At 47.2% G+C, this 20,949-nt stretch overlaps 1 protein-coding gene across 1 annotated transcript; it reads right to left on the bottom strand.

The window, feature by feature from the left end:
• Positions 1–8,536: 8,536 nt before the first annotated feature.
• Positions 8,537–9,252, bottom strand: LOC4346484 (E3 ubiquitin-protein ligase RDUF2). The gene has a single exon (XM_015755922.3). It carries the CDS (start codon positions 9,196–9,198, stop codon positions 8,731–8,733), a length of 468 nt encoding a protein of 155 aa, XP_015611408.1. The 5' UTR covers positions 9,199–9,252; the 3' UTR covers positions 8,537–8,730.
• Between the last annotated feature and the right edge of the window lie 11,697 nt (positions 9,253–20,949).

Raw genomic sequence — 20,949 nt, 5'->3', positions numbered from 1 at the left:
GAGGGGACCGTCTAGGTCGATCGCGACATTCCAGGGATATGAGATCAATGGGTACACATTCTACACGAGAGCCCAAGACATGAAGAGCACGAACCAAAACAGCGTTGTTCGTGTCGATGCCATAGGATACGATGGAACAACTGGCACGTATTATGGTGCCATCGAGGACATATGGGAACTTGACTATGGTCCTCTCAAGGTCCCTCTGTTCCGGTGCCAATGGGTTAGGTTGACTGGTAGGGGCATAATGATTGATGACAGTGGGATGACAACGGTTGACCTTAACAAGGTTGGATACTCGGACGAACCTTTTGTCCTTGCCAATGATGTAACGCAAGTCTTTTTCGTGAAGGACATGTCTAGCAAAGGAAAGAAGGGCAGAGGGCCTGACGAGCCTAAGCGTCACGTGGTTCTCCCAGGCAAAAGAAAAATCGTCGGAGTTGAGGACAAGACTGACGAGGATTACGATCAGTTGGATGGGCAACCCCCTTTCACGTTGACGATTGACCCTAGCATCTTCCTATCAAATGAAGACACCCCTTATTCACGTAGCGATCACAAGGAGGGAACAATAGTGAGGAGAAAGTACGTGCGGTCAACCGTCACCGCCGATGTATTGCCGTAATTATTGTGTACATGATGTAAACTATTTTGGATGTATTGATTATCCATATAAATTAATCGATGTATGGCATATGTTAATTACGCACGATTATTATAGGTTTTAACAAGTTTAAATCATGTATATGCTAGTTATATGCGATACTTACAATTTTTAAAATTTTTAAATCACGCAGGTGGCAATTTCATATGTTAATTAGAGTTTTTAACATTTAATTTACTATCATTCATATGCTAATTATAATTGACTAGAGAATTTTTAAAAGTTTCAAATCATGCATGTGGCATTTACATATGTTAATTAGAGTTTTTCACAATTTAATTTACTATCATTCATATGCTAATTATATATGACTATTCGAATTTTTTAAATTTTTAAATCATGCATGTGGCATTTACATATGTTAATTAGAGTTTTTAACAATTAATTTAATATAATTCCTATGCTAAGTATATATGATGATTACAATTTTTATTAATTTTAAATCATGCCGTATGTATATACATATGTTAATTAGAGTTTTTACCAATTTAATAATATCATTCATATGCTAAGTATATATGATTATTAGAATATTAATTAATTTTAAATCATATATTTGCTTATTATATTTTATCCACTTAATTTATTACAGACAACAATAATTTTTCGAAGTAATTGTCAATAATCTTTGTACTTTAAATAATTGTAATGCATTATCTTCTATTTTAGAAACACATATATAATGGAAAATAATATTCAGTGCGCTTATCAGTAGTCCCGGTTCTTAACCCTAACCGGGTTTAAAAAGAATTTGGAAATAGCGGGAAAAGATCTTTAGTCCCGGTTGTTCTCAACAACCGGGACTAAAGATATCTTTACTCCCGGTTGTTCTAATCAACCGGGACTAAAGATCTAGGGGTATATATATTCCCGATGCGCGCCCTCGTCTTCTCCACCAACACTTAGAAGTTTTTGTCCGATCGATCTCTCTCGGCTTCTCCTTCGCCGCCACTGCCTAGGGCATCCCCGCGCCGACGCCGCCGCCGTATCTCGCCGTCGTCTCGCGCTCGTCGTCGTCGCCGCCTCCTCCGCCGCCGCCGCATCTCTGGGGTGAGAGCCGCCGCCGCCTCCCTCGATCTCTCTCTCCGATCTCGATCTCTCTGTCTCCCTCTCTGTTGCCGCTGGCCGCCGAGTTTCAGACGCCGACGCCGACCTCGTCACGACACGACGCCGCGCCACGACGATGCCGCACCACGAGGCGCCACGACGCCGCCGCGGCACGGCACCGGCGCCGCACCGCCACGCCACTGCCATGCCACGCGCCACCGGCGGCGCGCCGCCACGCCGCCGCCGCGCAACGCCGCCACCGCGCAACGTCGCTGCCGCGAAACGCCGCCACCGGGCGTAGTGCCACGACGGCACCACGCTGCCGCCGCGCCGCCCCGCCGCCGCTCCGCTACCGCCACACCGAGAACGTGAACGAGCGAACGAACGTGAACGAGAACAAGGTGATTGAACGTGAACGAGAACGGGCGAACGAACGTGAACGAGCCAACGAACGTGAATGAGAACGAGCGAACGAACGTGAACGATAACGTGAACGAGCAAACGAACGTGAACGAACGTGAACGTGAAATGCAATTATAGGCAGGTGAATGAACATGAACGAACAAACGTAGGTGAATGAAACGTGACCTTAACAAGAACGCGAACGTGAACGATATCGTGAACGAAACGTGAATGTCAAATGCAATATATGTTACTTTGCGTTTATCCTAATACATCTTTTTGTATCTTGCAAAAAAGACGTTGTCGGAGTCATCCCTCAAGCCGGAGTGGTAGAGCTAGCCCTCGAAGGAATTCGCGCAGGCAAGTGACGTAATTATATATATGATTGTTATATTTGTAATGCAATTAAGATTATTAGATTTGTAATTAGACTTAGCATATAAGATTGTGTAGTGTTCAAATATACGACAGTTACACTTAGAATACATGACTATTTGAGTTTTAGTATAAGATTATTGGAGTTTTAATATAAGATTATTATATTTGTAATTAGACTTAGTATATAATTATTGACTAGCTAGGGTCCTATAATATACGTCACCTAGACTTAGCATTATCACTATTTGAGTTTTAGTATAAGATTATTAGATTTGTAATTAGACTTAGCTTCTAAGATTGTGTAGGGTTCTAATATACGACAGTTACACTTAGCATACATGACTATTTTAGTCTTAGCATATAAGATTATTTGAGTTTTAATATAAGATTGTTAAAACATAAATGTCTCATGACTTAGCAGATGTTTCCTGTATGAACAGATGGCTGATCGTGATGAGGAACAGATGTTGTACGATACAATCGCGGATAGAAGCAGCCAGTACTGGAACGAAGAAGAGGGGAACGAGGATCCAAACCAGTATTTGAACGAGGAAGGGAACGTGGAGAGGGATGCGGAGGGGAACCAGGAGGGGCACGTGGAAAGGGATGTGGAGGGGAACCAGGAGGAGGAGGCTAGTGGAAGTCAACGCTCCGTTGGACAGAAGAGGGCACGTGAGCAACGACGAGCCGCGAAGAAGCTTGAGGGTCGGCACATCATAACGGAAGTGGAAGAAGATGGACGACCTAATGCCCCAACAGAAGCCGCCAAGAACTATGTACGTCACAGCGGTTGGGTTGTGCGGGATAACGTGCATGTCAGTACGGTGTACTGGCGAAGAACAAGGGCACGCGGAGATCATGAGAGCTTTGTCCCAGATTCGGAGAAAGAGATGCTGTGGACCACAATGCTCGAGACATTCACCCTTCCCGCGGGTACAGAGGACAAAGTGAAAAGGTGGACTCTGAAGAAAATGGCAGAACAATTTCAGAGCTTCAAGGGAGATCTGTACCAGAAATATATCCTGAAGGGGCAGACACCGAACTTCGACACATTCCCAAAGCTAAGGGATCACTGGGACGAGTTCGTTGCATATAAGACAGGTGAACAAGGGCAGGCGATGATGGAAAGAAACAAAGAAAATGCCGCCAAGAAGAAGTACCATCACCACTTGGGGTCAGGCGGCTATAGCGTCGCGATGCCAAAGTGGGAGGAGAAGAAGGCTAGCTTGCTTGAGAGGGGTATAGAACCGGCCATCGCTAATTGGCCGGAACGATCGAAGTTCTGGTACTATGCTCACGGTGGAACGCTCAACCCAGCTGATGGCTCACTGGTCTTCGGCGATCAGATACGAGAGGCTGCGCGTCGACTAACAGACGTAGTGGAAGCCTCTTCTCAGGGCACGTTCCGACCAGATGGAGAGAGGGATGAGCTGTCACTCGCCCTGCAGACTCCAGAGCATCCAGGACGAACACGAGGGAAAGGGGTGATTCCTTGGAAGATTGGGTTCAAGGAGGACATCCACACGTACAGGAGTCGGATGAGGAGCAAGAGAGATACCGAGGCGAAGATTGCAGATCTAGAGTTCAGGGTATCGACCTACGAGCGCAGCATGAAAGAGGAGGTGGCAAGGAAGGTTGATGAACGCATGGCCGCACATCGGTCCCATCATCCCCAGTCGACCATTCCTCCTGCAATGGTGAGCCCGTCAGGAAACCATAGCAGCTGCGCCTCAACAGGGCAGGTAGGATCACGGAGCATGGACGCCATGCAAACCCAGGACGAATCCACCTGCCCCGTTGATGACATCACTCAGCGGACACCATGTGAGCTGCATATTCCTTTCAAGAACTTCTCAATAAAGGTAAGCTCGTAGTTTATATATTTTAGATTTGGCCATTCCGCTAGTTGCTGCTTATATATGTTGATTACTAATAAATAACCTCTCACCACATGAAGGTGGCGTCGGGCATGGCCATCCCAATGGATCCTTCAGGTACTTACCACTGTAGGCCGATTCCAGCAGGATACTCCAAGGTCGAAGTTGAGTTGGTCGAAGGCGCGTACGAGGACCTCGAGCTGGATTACCCTAGAGGAGACGGTGAGACGCATCTACGAGACACAAGCCATGCCATTATTCTATGGCGCAGGCGGTACATCATCCTCCCTGGGCGACAAGCGGCGTCTCGTGCACCATCTCCTCCGGCTCCGCCATCTCCTCCTCAGGATCCTGCACCGTCTCCTCCTCATGCTCCAGCACCGTCTCCACCTCAGGCTCCTGCACCGACTCCTCCTCGGGCTCCTGCACCGACTCCTCCTCAGGCTCCTACACCGACTCCTCCGCAAGCTCCTCTTCCGGCACCTTCAAAGTCAAGGGCCCCCCAAGCTCCACCGCCTGCCCACACAAGGGCAACGAAGAAGGCGAAAGTTGACGCCGCCAAGAACAAGGACCTGGGGTACGATTGCACGCAAGAGGAGCTTGACGCTTATGTGGCATCAGAAGTCAAGAGACAATTCAAGCCTCGAAATCCAGAAAAGAAGATTCCTATAGACCCGAGTGTCAGGAACTTCTTCAGGGGTATGTCTGCACCTGCCAAGGAGGGCATTAAGCTATCGGACTATGAGCGAACGTTGAAGAAAACATCTTCTTGAAAGTCCAAACCAGTCCCTCAGCTTGGAGAGCAACCAAACCAGGAGATCGAGCCGTTGGTGACCGGTGAAGAAATGACGATAGAAGAATTTGTTATTAACACCAGTCTAACTACGGATCAATTGCTAGGAGTCGTACCAATTGAAAAGGCGGAAGTGAAATACATGTACGAACTCGGTAAACCGCTTGTCAAGCCTGAGCTAGTGCAGTCCCTACCCACACCAATGTACAAGTTCCATCAACTGTACATGGAGATGAGCGCCACCGGTAGAGAGATGATCGAAGCGAGGATCAGGGACACGGACTTCTTGCAAGGAGATGACATTCTCTGGATCAATTTCAAGGGAATCTACGAACTATACCAGCTGGACTATATATATATATATACCATGCAGCAACAGGGCCATGCAAAAAAAAAAAAAAGGTCAGCTCGATCTTTAGTCCCGGTTGGTTTACCAACCGGGAAAGATGGCTCAGCCGGCCGCGTGGCTGAGCCATCTTTAGTCCCGGTTGGTGTTACCAACCGGGACTAAAGATCGATCTTTAGTCCCGGTTATTTCACCCGGGACTAAAGATAGCGATCTTTAGTTCTGGATTGGTAGTCCCGGTTTGGAAACCGGGACTAAAGGGAGGTTACAAACCGGGACTACAAAAGGTTTCTCCACCAGTGCCTACCCAGCTTGCATAATAGGATTTGTTATGATTTGTGCCAAAGATCTCGATTAAATCTTTTCTCCAAAGGCTGTCCTCCGTTTGACATCCTTCCGTGTCCTCTCTCCTCTCTGTCTGATTTGTTAAGAGCTTCGGTGCTAAACTAACCAAAGACCCGAAGCTCTCTCCTTCTATCGCAATGTTATCTCTCTCTTTCTCAAACTCGGAATCTTACGGTTAATTTAGCACTGCTCTATCGATTCCAATTCAATAATTCCGTCGAAAAATCTAGAATGGTTTGATGTATTTATTTATCGTACGTTGATTCGAATATCTCCGATTTTATCCCAACCATGAAACCGTACCACGTCAATTGGATTTGTATGCCATGCGTTGTCCCTAAAAACCCCTCTTTGATATCTTGATTCATTCGTTGGACATATTTGATATTGTCGAGCTACCGCAAAAGAAATTCTAAATCCAATCCTCGAGCCACCAAATTAGTCGATCAAACCTCCTACTACATTCCAATTACAAGACTCTAGTTCAAATTCAAATCTCATTTTAGCGGTCCAATTGTACTTCCCATTTAAAACAGTCCATGTGCATGTTTGAATTCAAGTGCCAATTCCAATTTCCAAATTCCAAACTTCCTTGTAAATTTTCAAAATCCCTTGAGGTGATACAAACAAGTCCAGCAGCACTAGTTCAAATAAATCAATGTCCAATTATACAACACATTGTACAGTCCAAATTATAAATATGCAGTCCATTACACAGTCCAATTATATAGAGCAAAATTAAATGACCAAATCATACAGTCCGTTGCAATCTCTGCTCAAGTACAACTTCCAAATCTTTACAAAATACAAAAGTTCCTATTACAATCGGGCCATCTCTTTTCCCTTGCAGCCCAATAATATTTCCCTCTCTCCCACTCATCCCCTGCCCAGCCGTCTATTCCCCCTCTCTCCCCTCGGCCACCATGCACAGAAGTGTTCGATGGAAATGGAATGCCTGCATGCCGCACCAGCAGACCGAGCTGCCATCCCCACCCTCCTCCACACTGCCCGCCCGAGGTTCACCGTTCACGCGCAAGGTGGCAGCGGCCATCAAATCGTTGGGTCCCGCTGCAACAACCTCACCTACACCAAAGTCCCCCGTCTAGACGTCTACCAAAGCCCTCCCCCAAAATATCGGCAACCAGTGAGAGATGAGTCCACACCGAAAGAGCAAACCGAGTGCACAAAGTTATACTCCCTCCGTCCCATAATATAAGGATTTTAAGTTTTTCTTGCAAGAAAAAATAAATCCCTAATATTATGGGACGAAAGGAGTACATACGTTGTGCTACCTCCCCGCCTCAGTCACCAGAACGATGTCGACACCCGACCTCCACCGTCGCCATACCGTCCCCTTCTCCGTGCCAACCTCCTCGTTGCTCCCTGTCCAGTGTACCATTGTACCTCGCCGAGGAACCTAAAAGGCAGTAGTCCACACCAAAAGAAAAGCGAGAATACTTGTAATCGGCTGTTCAACCAAGAGAGAAAAACCGGACACCGATATGACAATTTTTTTTAAGTGCTTATACCTGCAATCAACTCACTAACTGCTAACTCAATTGTCTTAGCTCTTCACTCCAACCATACATATACATGTGTTAATCTTTAAAATATTTTTTCACCTAAACTACTTATCCAAGCTAAAATCCGATTACTCCGTTATATTCATTAGAATTAAATCTTTTTAACAAGATATTACATGATTATATTCCGATTAAAAATACATATGTTTTAACTTTTAAACCATTAATACTTCACGTTTGACACGTTATAGTGACGTGTTTCAGCATCTGTTTTTACTGTGTATCACAAAATTCATGAAAAATACTTGCCACTACCCTCCCATCTCTCTCTACTCCATCAACGCTTGCATGCATGCATTTTAGCGATCTTTAAAATAATTTTTCTTCTAAACTACTTATCCATCTATGATTTGATTACACCGTTATATTCATTATAATTAAATCTTTACACCAAGATATCACACGATTATATTTTGATGAAATAAAAACATATGTTTCAATCCGTTAACTCTCGTTGTTACATAAGTGATAGTGACATGTTTCAATGTGTATCTTCAAAATGTTTCATATAATCTTTAAATGTTTCGGTTGCTGATTTTTTGTTTCATCATACATAAGTTAATGTTTCACATGTTGGTCAACTATAACATTTGACTGCCCGATTCTTTTAGAAATCAGACCTTCGATGGGTAGTTTTCTCCGCATTAGTATTCTTGTTGTTGGAGGAGTTTTCCATTAGTATGCTTCTCAAATTGCTTAATACGTTGTGTAAAAAATTTATATAATTTTTTTTAAAAAAACAATGAACCTACCTTTTTCAAGTATTTAGTAATTAATATTATAATCAGCCAAACATCACGTCCGACAACAGCGCATTGCTACTGGCTGTTGTGAACCTGTGATTAGTTATGTGGATGGTAAGGCCGTAAGGGCATACCGCTCGTGCGCATAATACGACAACGCCGATGACTTATCCGGCAATATGATGAAAGAAAAGAACGTTTGCTAACAACAGCGGCAGCCGGCAGGTTATAGATAGCCGCCCACAGAAGCCATATTGTACAATAGTTTAAGCATACATCTGAGAACAGGATAAGCATACAGAAATTACCACTTACCAGATCGAATACCACAGCTGGGAGATTGGGAACTAAGAGCAAGTTAATCACCAAGCAAATAGCAGATTAATTAAAAATGTTATCTTTCATAGATCGTTCCGTTCTATCCAGCGGGCGCTGGGTTTACGTGAGTTTGCCTCTGTACAATTTTCACTTCACCTTCGTTGTATATACATGCCGATTAATTTACACATGTACATAGTATAATAAATTAATCTATTGATCGATGATGATTGATTAGCTGGGCAACGTGCCTGCGAGCATCGTATACGACGCCTCCCGCCGCAGGCGGCTGCCGGCTGTCTCCGCCACCGCCGGGCGCCGCGGGACACGCCAGTCGGCGGCGGCGGGCTCCCGCGGCAGCTCGGCGCGGCAGGTCGGGCAGTTGGTCCTGATCCGCAGCCACGGCCCGATGCAACCGGCGTGGTACCAGTGCGCGCAGGGCAGCCGCACCACGGCCTGCCGCGCCGCAACCTCCTCCGTGCACACCGCGCACACCACCGCGCCGGCCACCTCCTCCGGCGCCAGCACCGCCGCCGGCAGCGCGACAGGAGGCGGCGACGCGTGGCCGTGGACGGCTGCGGCGTCGTCCACCGGGAAGTGCTCGTCATCGGCCCCGGCGTCGTCGACGGCCACCAGCGGGTGCACCCCCATTATCGCCGACAGGACGAAGCGCGCCGCGATCCAATCCATCTCGCCGTCCATTGCTGATCACAAGCTAGCTTGATGCGAAATTAATGAGAAATCAGAAAGAAAGATAGAGAGGGAAGAAGAGGAGATGAGGCAATTATATATAGGTGGGGGTGGGTGGATGAGCACGGACGGAATATATCTATCTGATGATGACGATGATATAGGAGGTGACGGGGACGAGGTGTGGGTTGACGTGAGAAAAGGTAGATATGCAGTGCAGCCGGGCGGGGCGACCGAAGTGGTGCGCGTTTGGACGCGACCGGGTTGCGACGCCACGTGTGTGCCACATTGTCTTTTTTCCTTTTTCTTTTCCTTTCGCTGCTACTGTTGGGCTGGGTGGCTTGGATTCGGCCCGGAATGGGTCATGGCTTGCGTCTTGCGTGGCCTCTGTCTCGGGTCAAAAAGATTCTTTTATATTGCTTAATATTATGTAACACTGGTTTTAATGTTCTCAAGGTTTTATAAATTTCCTTAAAAAATAGGTTTTACAAATTTGTGTTACGGTGCAGTATTTGTTGTTCAAAAATTTCAAATAACTAGTAGTACTCATCGGTTTGAAATATCAGATAATCTATTCTATACCACTAAGTTTATCCCAGTTCAACAATTCACCATTAACATTGTCTATTTCTACAATATACCGATGATTTCATCAATTGTTCTACAATATGCCATTGGGACGGATCTCTTTTTTAAAAAAATACCAAAAATACCCTTACAGCCATACATGGTTAACAATTAAATTATCTCAGTAGAAAGTTTAGAAAATATGAAATTTTCTATATAGCCTCCTTATACAACAGGAAAGTAAATACATAAGTTTCTTTTTTTTTGGTATTTTTGTTTCTTAGACGAAAAAAATTTTGAGTGGTATATCATAGAGAAATAGCTAACACAAAAGATAATAGCAAAAAATATATTATGCTGCATATGAAAGATAATTTACATTAAAAACAACAACACACAAAAAATATATAGCATACAACAGTAAGTTATATTTTTAAAAAATAGAAATGAAAGAAAAATTGAAACTTACATACAAACTTTTCTACTGTGTAACCACATGAAAGTTTTCATTTTTTTAAGCTTCTAATTAGATAAATCAACTATTAACCTTATATGTCTGTAATGATATTTTAGGTATCCTTGAAAAATAAGCCCAACCTAATAGCGTATTATATAATAATTGATAAAATCGTCGGTATATTGTAGAAAGAAACAAAGTCAGTGGTAAATTGTTGAACTATGATAAGTTCAGTGGTAGTGGTATAGAATATATTCCCTCTTGAAAGATCTAAGTTTATTGATTAAATATCTATCAAAAATTGGCCGCTCGGATTCTATCCATTGGATTAGTATTGGAGGGTTCACGATAGCTGAATATATGAGTGCATAATGATTTAATTTATTCCATAAATAAATCATGACATTGCAGATGTAAACTATCATAAATGTATCATAAGATCTACTCATATAAACTAGACAATAAATCATGAACAGATTAAATATATGCAACATGCTGAACAAGTACCGAGGGTATCGGAAAACCGGTTGCTCAACAGTAAGTACTCACGGTTGTGGGCATTGACAACGGCGTGCAGCACGCGGGCGAAGAGGAAGACGAGCCATTGTAGTCGAACAGGGAGCAGTCGCACAAAGCGCTTCCCAAAATCCTTATTGTCGCCTTGCGTGGAGGCGGCGACTCAACTTATACATATGGACGCTTGATCAAGACGCCTGCACGATCTCCACTACGCATAATCGAAGGCCTGACGAGGCGAGCGAGCGTGCCTCAAGTGGCTTCAGCATCCTCCCTTATAAGGAGATCTCTCTCCTAAAATAGACAAGGTGGTACTAAACTCCCCATGCATTCCATCCTATGAGGTGGGCTTTTGTGATATTCCAAGAGAGAACCCCTTATATGCCACTGAAAATTGGTTTTATCCCTTATATGCCCCTAAAAATTGGCTCTTCCCTTATATGCCATTGGTCTAATTTGCACACCCTCTTATGCCACTCCCGTCTATTTACGGTGGGTTGAACGTTAACTCTCAAGTAAAAAAGACATATTTATCCTTCTAAGTATAGGACATGTCTAACAACTCAGAAGAGCAAATACGTCTTTTTTACTTGAGGCATGAGAGAGTGCGTAAATTTGGACCAATAGCATATAGGGGAAGAGCCAATTTTTAGTGGCACACATGATAGCTGAATATATGAGTGCATTATAGTAGGTGTGAATATAGAATACGCTACCGTAGTGACATATATACTTTTTACTTTGATTTGCAAGTGTATTAAATGTAAGCTTATGTAATCTAGTTTCACGATGGATATACTAATTAAACATCCAAAATAACCCATGGTAACATAACTAGTTTCGACCGAAGTCTCTTGTTTCTGAAAATTTGTACTAGCGTCAGCCAAGTGGACCCTTGTATTTATTTTCAACTCTCCGACGTACTAATATACGTACCCAAACCAGTTTGGGACCCCCGAATCGCGTCATCCGCGCGCTGTCCGCTTTCCGCTGGCGCACGTCTCTTTGTTGACGTACGGCCACGGGAACAGAAGTGCCCAAGTATATCTACACTGAAGTGACCGTTGTACTAGCTTGTACTCCCTCCGTTTCGTTTTATGTAATACCGTGACTTTTTAGCACATGTTTGACTGCTCGTCTTATTTAACACCGTTTCGCCGGCGCCGTCATCATCGCCTCTATTCTGTTCCTAGCCGCGCGCGCTATAAAGCCCCCAACCCTCTTCGTCTTCTCCCAGAAGCCCCGTTGCTCTCGTCAAACTTGCCCCCCGCGACATCATGCTCCAAATCGAGCTCAGGATCGCCGCCGGCATCGATCCCCTCCCTCCGGTGAGCCTCGCCACTCAACCGCGCCACCAAGTCGCTAGCCTCCACCTTCCCCTAGCCACTCCCATCGCCGAATTCGCCTCGCCGTCGTCGGTGGTTAGGAGAGCTAACATGTGGGCCAAAGGGCATTTTTGACATTTCACACGATTTCTCTCTCCTCTTCAACTGAAAATTATTATTCTAATCAGCGTGGTGTTCATTGGCAAATTACCACGTTTATGGAGTGCATTCCCCTAAAAGTGAGTTCGAACAGTGTCGTAAGACTAAAACTACGAAATCACGGTGTACTGTACAAAATTTACCTTTCAACTAAGTTACTGCATAGCTATGCGCTTTTTCCCTCTAGTTTCAATCTACGATGTTGTTGCCTTCATTTGTTTTCTTTAGATTTTTTAATGATAAAAAAATCATATAAAATAAATAATAATTACGTAATATTTTAATAAAATGAATAGTCAAATATATGTTAAAAATGACATCATATATTAAAAACAATGGAGTATATATAAAACAAAAGAGAGAGCATCCAAATTATTTTCTTAGCTTATCTTGTTCGTAATCCATCCCTTGAGTTATTTGGTAGCCAGTTGGAAGTACCAAAACGAAGGGACGAACTATTGTCTGCAACGGAGCATGAGCATCTTTCTTAGCTGCCTAGCAGAAATAATGCATGCAACTTTCTAAAGAAAAGAAGCAAGCAAGAAAGAAAGAGTGCATGAAACGATAGAAAGTGAGATTCGCTAGCAATTTTGCCCATCTATTTATATGCTATCCAATTATTGTCACAGTATCGATCAGGCCAGGCAGTCACTAGAAATTCAGAATATATGTTTTTCTCATGCATTCTGGTCAGTTCAGTGATATCATTAGACAGAGTCCTAGCCTATCAAATCAAACGAACACACGAGCGCCCACCGTAGTGAACTCGTGGTTTGAGTGCTAAGTGTGAGCACTTACCTGACTAAAACTAGTCACTCTTGTCTCAGTGATGACATATGCGCATGCACACATCTATATATACGTACATTATGCGACTCTCGATCGCAAAGTTTCTAACTGACAAACAAAATTCTGTCACCATCACTGGCAACCGTTTGTTTGACGAAATACCGCTGGTTAGAGTACTGTCTCCATTGCTATTTTAGCAGACTAATCTGATTTATCTCTGATTCCTAGCTTAGAACTGATGTTCTCTCTGTATTCAACGCAAGATATGTTAGCTTATCTTTTAGCAACTATCTCCATTCAACAAATCTGTATCATGCTTTGGCAGATTTGAAAAGAAATAATCATAACTTAAAAAAACAAAAAACAAAATGGGAATCCTTTCAGGCCTGTGTAATGCGGCAGATTCAATGGGCAACACTTATGACCAACTTCCAGGTACAAGAGATTGAATACAAGAGATATGTTGGATAGAAGACACTGTGCCAAACAAGATGATGATCTATCATGTGTACTGTGCAGCAGCAACCAAAGGGAAACCAGGGATCATCTCTTCTTTAATTGTCCATTTAGCAAAGCTTGTTGGCAGTTTTTGAGAATTTTATGGAATGGTAATCTAGAATTTTACCAAAGAATAGCTTTTGCAAGATGGCAGTCCAACCAGCCTGGTTTTCTGGAAATTTTCTTCGTGACTGCATGGCATATCTGGAAACAGCGTAATGGACTCATCTTCAGAAATTTTCAGCCTTCCTTCCATTCTTGGAAATCTCTCTTCACAAATGAGATTCTTCTGCATCTTTGCAGAATGAAAGATCCACTGAAGCAATTTGTTTCTAATTGGTTACAAACTTTATAGGATTTTTTTCATTTTCTTTTGTTTCTTCATGTAAATTTTACTGTAATTATTCTTTTAATAAATGAAAATCACACTGCTGGGCAAAGACCTGGCAGTATTTTCAGTCAAAAAAAAAAAAACTTCCAGGTAGAGCAAACTGAGGTAACACATGATAATCGTGATTCTATTCAATTAATTATGCTTGCCTATACGGCTATACCTGCAGGTGTTAGATGCTATGTGGATGCATCCTGGGAGGACACTATAACAGGATTTGGAATATTCATTCATCCATGATCTTGAAACTCATGCTGCTATTTTGATAAAAGCTTAATCTACAAATTATCTTTCCTCTTTGTTTGCTGAACTTGTAGGAATCAATTTGACTTACAAAGGTTTGCTCCATACTTCAAATACAGGAACCGATTATTCTTTCAGATAATAAGATTATAGTTTCCACTTTGCAGCAAGAAATTATATCCAAAACCCATGTTACTGGATTCTTCGGCCACTACGTTTTAAATTGCGATAACTAATTAAAAGGTGCTTACTTTTTTTTGACACGCAATAGGATCGCATGTCATTCCCTTAAGACAAAAGCAAGGGTTTGCATAACGCAGAAACACCGAGCACCTGCCAGGGATTGGGGGGATTGAAGGATTAACACCAAAAGGTCTATTACAAGAATGATCCCCAAAGGAAAAGGAAGGAAGGAAGAAAAAAAGTTACAGAAGTCCTATCCTCCCAGGAAGCCTCCGGACTTGGAAACGCCAGCCACCGTCCATTGCCTACCCTCTTGGATGATTCTCACTACAACAAGCGAAATAGATGGATAGGGTACCATCTAAGACGTGGGTGTTGCGCTCTTTCCAAAACTACCAGGAGACTAACAACATCAGCGAACTGAAAGGGCGAGAAGCCACCAATCCTGGAGCAGGCTGTGGCGGCTAGGGGCAACAGCTGCCCACCCCACGCTGAAGAGAACTTGAAGCCAGGCCTGGCAAGCGAAGACGCACTCGAGGATGATGTGGTTTGTCATCTCTTGTTCTTGTGCGCAAAAGGGACAAAAGGAATGGCTATCCATGCCTCGATGCAGCATTACATCTGTAGTCCAACAACACTTTTGAAGCGCCAACCAAAGGAAAAACCGATACTTTGGTGGCGCTTGTGCAGGCCAGAGAAGGTTGGCATAGGAGAAGAAGTGCTGGCTCATGAAGGAGTGATAAGCTGACGAGGTTGAGAAGGCGGCGTTGCTGGACCACCGCCAAAGGAGCATGAACTCCGTTCCCGATTGTAGTTGGATAGGCTGAACCTTGTCCCAAAAAAAGAGAAACTGGCTAAAGGACTAGAACTATCAACACCCTCTTGAATGTTGAGCAACCAGGCGTTGTTTGGGAGCCCTTGCCCCATGGTGTGCAACTTGTGATGTGAGCTGGTATAGCTTTCATGAGATCAGGAGCGAAGGACGCGACGAGCCTCCTGTAAAGCCACGGATCCGTTCAGAAAATGGTCTTGGCCCCATCATCTAGAAAAACCAAGGTGGAAGCATAGAATATGTCCGACATGCTTTGGGTGTGTTCCACCATAAACCCACCTAGGTAGGGTGGCCTGTGCGCTGTTGCCAAAGCCACTTCACTTGGAAAGTGCGGCCCGTTGTTTAAGATCCGTGATCCCCAAACCACTGTACTCTGGTCGGCAAACCTTTCGCCAAGAAACCCGGCATTGACCACCATGGGCTGAACCCGATCCCAGTGGCGGAGCTAGACAGAAAATCAAAGGGGGGCAAGCCGGCTTTTGACAGTTCAAAAAATTAGCAATTTCTCTTTTTTTTTCATGCATTGGCAATACATAAAAGCGAATAGTTTGCAAAAGTCGACGACAAAGATCAGCTACAGATGTCAGATTTTGAAATTTAGGATTGGTGGGTACATCAAGTTCATAGTGACGTAATTGACATCTCAAATTGGCTCTCTTGTTCTAAAAAATCAGCAGGATAGAACTTTGAAGCTAGAGAGCACACTTTATCAATGTTAAATGAACTGAATGAATCACTTGGATCCAAAGATATACACAAAGTGAGAAGCTCTGTTGCTTGTTCACTGAATCTGCTATGATATATGGGGGTAATAAAAAATTTGTTTTTATTGGGAGGGGCCATGGCCCCTGCCAGCCCCCCCTTAGTTCCGCCACTGCCCGATCCGGTCCAAAGGAAGGCCCATCACTTTCTGTCAATGGCCTTGATCACCTAGCCTCGCAGCCCGATCACCAGCAGCACATACATCGGGATAGAGGATAGCACTTATTGCACTAGCACCTGGCAGCCAGCCATAGGAAGAAGCTTACCCTTCCAAGAGGGGAGCTGGTTGCCAACGTTTTCAACGAGAGTCTGCAGGTGCGCTTATGGGATCTTTTTCAGAGTGTGGGTGCCAAGATACTTGCAGGGGAAGTTGGCAACGGTGAACGATAGAGAGATTGTCCTCAGAGCAATGAATTAGGGTGATGGAACACTTTGCGAAGTTGGTGTGGAGACTCAAAGCGGCTCCAAACAACGACAGAATCCCCTTGACAAGCTCTAGGTCCCGCACTAAGGGGGAGAGGAATAGAACCAAGTCATCGGCGTAGAGAGAAGCACGATCATTAAGCAAATTCCCTAGCAGCGGGAACAGCTTGAGGTCCGAGGCTTACGATAGGTAAACATCAAATGGTTACCAAGACAAGTATACAAGCATCCTGATAGGCTCGCTAATAGAGCTAGAACTTCTTCTCAAAGTAGTACTTCCTCCATCCATGTTTGATCATTACCTAAGATTTTCTTTAGGTCTTTCTAAAATGATCGTCATCTAACAAGTGTCTCTTCATTTATTTGTGCAAAGAGTAAATGGGCATTATTGAATACGCTGCATATAACTAAGAAATGTTAATTTTTATTGGTGCAACACCATGCAATATTTAAAACGTGATGCAATACATGGGACACGAAGCTACTGAGCACCTTTGACCAATGAGGATTAATTTTAGATTGATGAATATATTGTTGTCCTTGATTTCTGCGCTATTTGCATATGTGATGATTAAATTGACATGAAGGGAGTAATATTGTAGATTTCTTCTGCCATATAGTAGGCATGCATGCTTGTTACTCACTACTGGAGAAACCATCTTTCGTCGGTCGTCCAAAACCACAATAGTCCTAGTTCGGTTCGAATAGGAACCGGGACTAAAGATCATCTTTAGTTGATCTTTAGTCCCGGTTAAAATTTTTTTTATCTTTAGTCCCGGTAGATCATTTTTAGTCCCGGTTCAAAGAAGGTACCATGTTGAGTCAGGCCCCAATTAACTTTAGTCCCGGTTAGTATAAACAACGGGGACTAAAAATATATCTTTAGTCCGGTTGTTTATCCCAACCGGGACCAAAAATCCTCCCGAGTCCCGCGCGCACTAAGTCCTCTCTCTCACGGGCCTTCCTTCATCTTTAATTAGTACCGGCACCATTATCCCTTCCTCTCTCTCGTATCGATCCAATCGATCGGCATCCCTTATCCCTTTCTCGGATCCCGATCTCCTCTTCCCTTCCTCCCCCTTCCCGTTTCCTCCCCCTCCCCGCCAAGTCCTCTCCTCTGAGTCTCTCTGGGTCGGTGGTGGCGGCGGCCGGTCAGGGACGATGGCACTCGGGAGGGCGCGGCGGTGGTTGGGCAGGAGCGGCGACCGCCGAGCTGGGGTGGCGCGCGCGGCGGCCTCACGCTCCCATCCGCCAGATCCAGCAGTGGTGGTGGAGCGGAGGGGATGGTAGTGGCCAGTGGATGGGAGGGCGGCGGCCGGCGGATGGGAGGGCGGCGGTCGGGGTCGGAGGGGTTGGCAACTGTAGGTGGATGGGAGGGCGGCTATAACGCCCCGATTTTCGTTCAGGATTAAAAATCATTTAATAATGCATTTTCTAGAAATTAAATAAAATTTAAAGCAATTTAATCAAGTGAAATAATGGGAGAACTTGAAATTTTCCTTTAAAAATCATTGGCCGGGAATATTTTGTAATATTCTTTGTGCCCTAATATACTCTCCGGAATTTTCCGTGAATTTTCGGAGCTCAAGAAATAATTTTAATAGCACAAAGATCATTTAATCAATTAATTATAAAGAAAACCAAATAAATCTCCCCTTCCTCCCTTTCGGGCTCGGCCCAGTTCCCCCCCCTTCCCAGGCCGGCCTCCCCTCCCTTGGCCCGCTCGGTTCTCCCTCTCCCTCAAGTCTGCTTTACTTCCCTCGCCCGTTTTCCCCTCCCTCTCTCCACGATAGGTGGGACCTGAGGCCCCACCTGTCATCTTCTTCCCCAACCTCCCGTCGCCCCAACCGCCGCCATGGCCTCCGGTTTCGCCCCACGACGCCGCGCCTCCCGCGCTCCACCCCACCCCACGAGCGCGTGATATCGGTTCCCCACCTCGTCCTCCCCCACTTCCCCCGCTTTCCCCGCAAGAACCGGCGCCAGATCGACCGCCTTTTCCCTACGTCGCCACCCCATCCTGCCGGCCGTTGCCGCCCAAATCTGCCTCGTCCCGGCTCCCTTTCGCCCTCCCGAGCCTATATAAACGACCCCCGTGCTCCCCTCGTCCATTTCCCCATGTTTCCCGAGCCCGGCACTCTCTACCTCGCTCTCCCCACGCCGCTCCGCGCGACGCCGCCCGCCGGCGAACTCCGGCTGCACGCCGCCGTCGCCGTAGCCACTGCCGCGCCACGCCGTTGGTTCCTTCGGCTTCGCCTCGCCGTGCTGCAGTCCGGCCCCTACTCCTTTTCCCCTCCCCGCCTCCGAAACACCGCCGCCACGCGCACCACCTCTCTCCACCGCCTTTGCCGACTCCGGCAGCGCACCACCACCGCCATAGCCACCGCCAAGCCGCGCCACCACCACCGTTGGCTTCGCCGCATCGCGTAGCACCCCGGCAGCCGCTCCTCTCCCTCAAACCGCCGCTGGAACCACCATCCCACCGCGAACCCGAGCTGCCACCACCTTAAACCGCCTCCAGCCGCACGCCGCCGTCGCCGCAGACGTCACTGCACGCGCCACCTCCGCCACTCGCTGCGCAGCGCCGAGGAGCACCTCGGTCGTCGCTTCCCATCGCCGGAAACTCACTGGACGTCTAATTTCCCGTGCGACGGTGAGCCCTTCCTCCCTCATTTTCCTCTCCGGCCGGCCATGTCGCTGCCCCGTCCTCCCTAACACCTCTACTTCCATCCCATGGTGCAGCCGCCGCCCGTCTGCCTCTTCCCGAGCGCCGCTCACCATCGGAGACGCTGTTCCGTCGCCTCCCGTGCCGCCGCCGGCTGCCTCCCCGTGGTCATCTTGCCGTCGCCGCCCTCGGTGAGCACCCCTCTCCCCTTCCCTCTTTCTCCCCTTGGCCAGCCGCCTCCCGTGCTTGCGCGCATCGTGCCGCCGCTGCCGGTGGCCACCCGGCCCGTGTGCCGCCGTCGCTTTGGTCCCGGCCGCCGCCGCCGCCAGCCTTGTGTGCGCGCTGGCCAGGCCACGTGTAACGCCCCGATTTTCCTTCGGGATTAAAAATCATTTAATAATGCATTTTCTAGAAATTAAATAAAAGTTAAATCAATTTAATCAAGTAAAATAATGGGAGAATTTGAAATTTTCCTTTAAAAATCATTGGCCGAGAATATTTTGTAATATTCTTTGTGCCCTAATATACTCTCCGGATTTTCCCGTAAATTTTCGGAGCTCAAGAAATAACTATAATAATACAAAGATCATTCAATCAATTTAATTAAAAAGAAAAACAAATAAATCACTCTCCTTTGCTTTGGGCCCTTTTTGGCCCAAGTTCTCCTTTCTGTTGGGCTGGCCTAGCCGCCCCTCTCCCTCTCCCTCAAGTTCTCTTTTCCTCCCCAACCGGCCCCCTCTTCCTTTGGCCGATAGGTGGGACCCGCAGCCCCACCTGCCAGCTCCTCCTCCTACCTCTGGCTGGCCGGCTGCAACCGCCATGGCCGCCCGAGCCGCCCAACGTCGCCGCTTTCCCCGCCCACCTCCTCCACCCTGCACCGCTCCCGCCCGACCGTGGGACCTCGCCGCCCATGACCCCGCTCCCCTCCCCCACTCCGTCCCGCGAAAAACCACCGCCACCACCCCCACGACGCCGCCCCACTCCCCCTGAAATCCGCCGCTCCCCGGCCCTCTCCTCGCCCCCTTGAGCTATAAAATCAATCCCCGTGGCCTCCTCTTCCTTTTTCCCCGTTTTCCCGAGTCCCCCACGCCCTCTACCGAGCTCTCCACGCCGATCCCCATCGCCGCCGCTCGCCGGCGATCTCCAGCCGCGCGCCGCCGCTGCTCCCGCCGTCGCCGCGCCTCACCACGTGTGCCATCAGCTTCGCCATCCCGCGCCGCATGCCGGCCTCCACTCGGTTTCCTTCAACCGCCATCGGAACCACCTCCCCACCGTGTAACCTCTCTCCGCCGCTTGCCGCCGAACTCCGGCCGCCTCTCCTCGCCACGCTAGCCACCGCCAAGCCGCGCCACCGCCACAGTCGGCTTCACCGCTCCAAGCCGAGCACCGGCCACCGCCTCGTTCCTCTAATCCACCACCGAGCCGCCCTCCCATCTACCAACCAGAGCCACCGTCGCCATTTCCGCCTCCGGCCGCGCCGCGCCGCCTCTTCAGTCCGCCCCGTGTTGTGCCGTCGCCCTCCGCGGTACCGCAGCCATCGTCCATGGCTCAGCAATCCCTCCGTGTTCGCCGGTCGTCGCTGGACTCATCTCCCCGTGCCTCCCGGTGAGCTCCGTCGTCATTTCGGTCGGCGTTTCCTGCCGCACCGCAACTCCCTACCCTCTCCTAACCTCTTCATTTCCTTCCCTAGGTCCCTCCGACCATCGGCCGCCGGTTCCTGCTCACGGAACGCCGCCGAACCGCCGTCGCCGCTGCCTCCCCGAGGAGCGCCGCCGCCTCTTCCCGTCCCCAGCGACCTCCCGCTCTGCCTCGTCGGCCCGCACGCTTGGTGAGCCCCTCCTCCCGCTCCCCTTCCCTTTCGCGTGCATCGCTACTGCCCGTGAGCGCCGCCGTCTTCCGGCTGCTCGCCGCCGTTCGGCGCCGCCGGCTGCTGCCTCCGGAGGCCGCACGCTGCCC

The sequence above is a fragment of the Oryza sativa genome, chromosome 9 (assembly GCF_034140825.1).
Source record: "Oryza sativa Japonica Group chromosome 9, ASM3414082v1".
NCBI lineage: Eukaryota > Viridiplantae > Streptophyta > Magnoliopsida > Poales > Poaceae > Oryza > Oryza sativa.
This window is presented reverse-complemented; position numbering and strand designations above follow the sequence as displayed.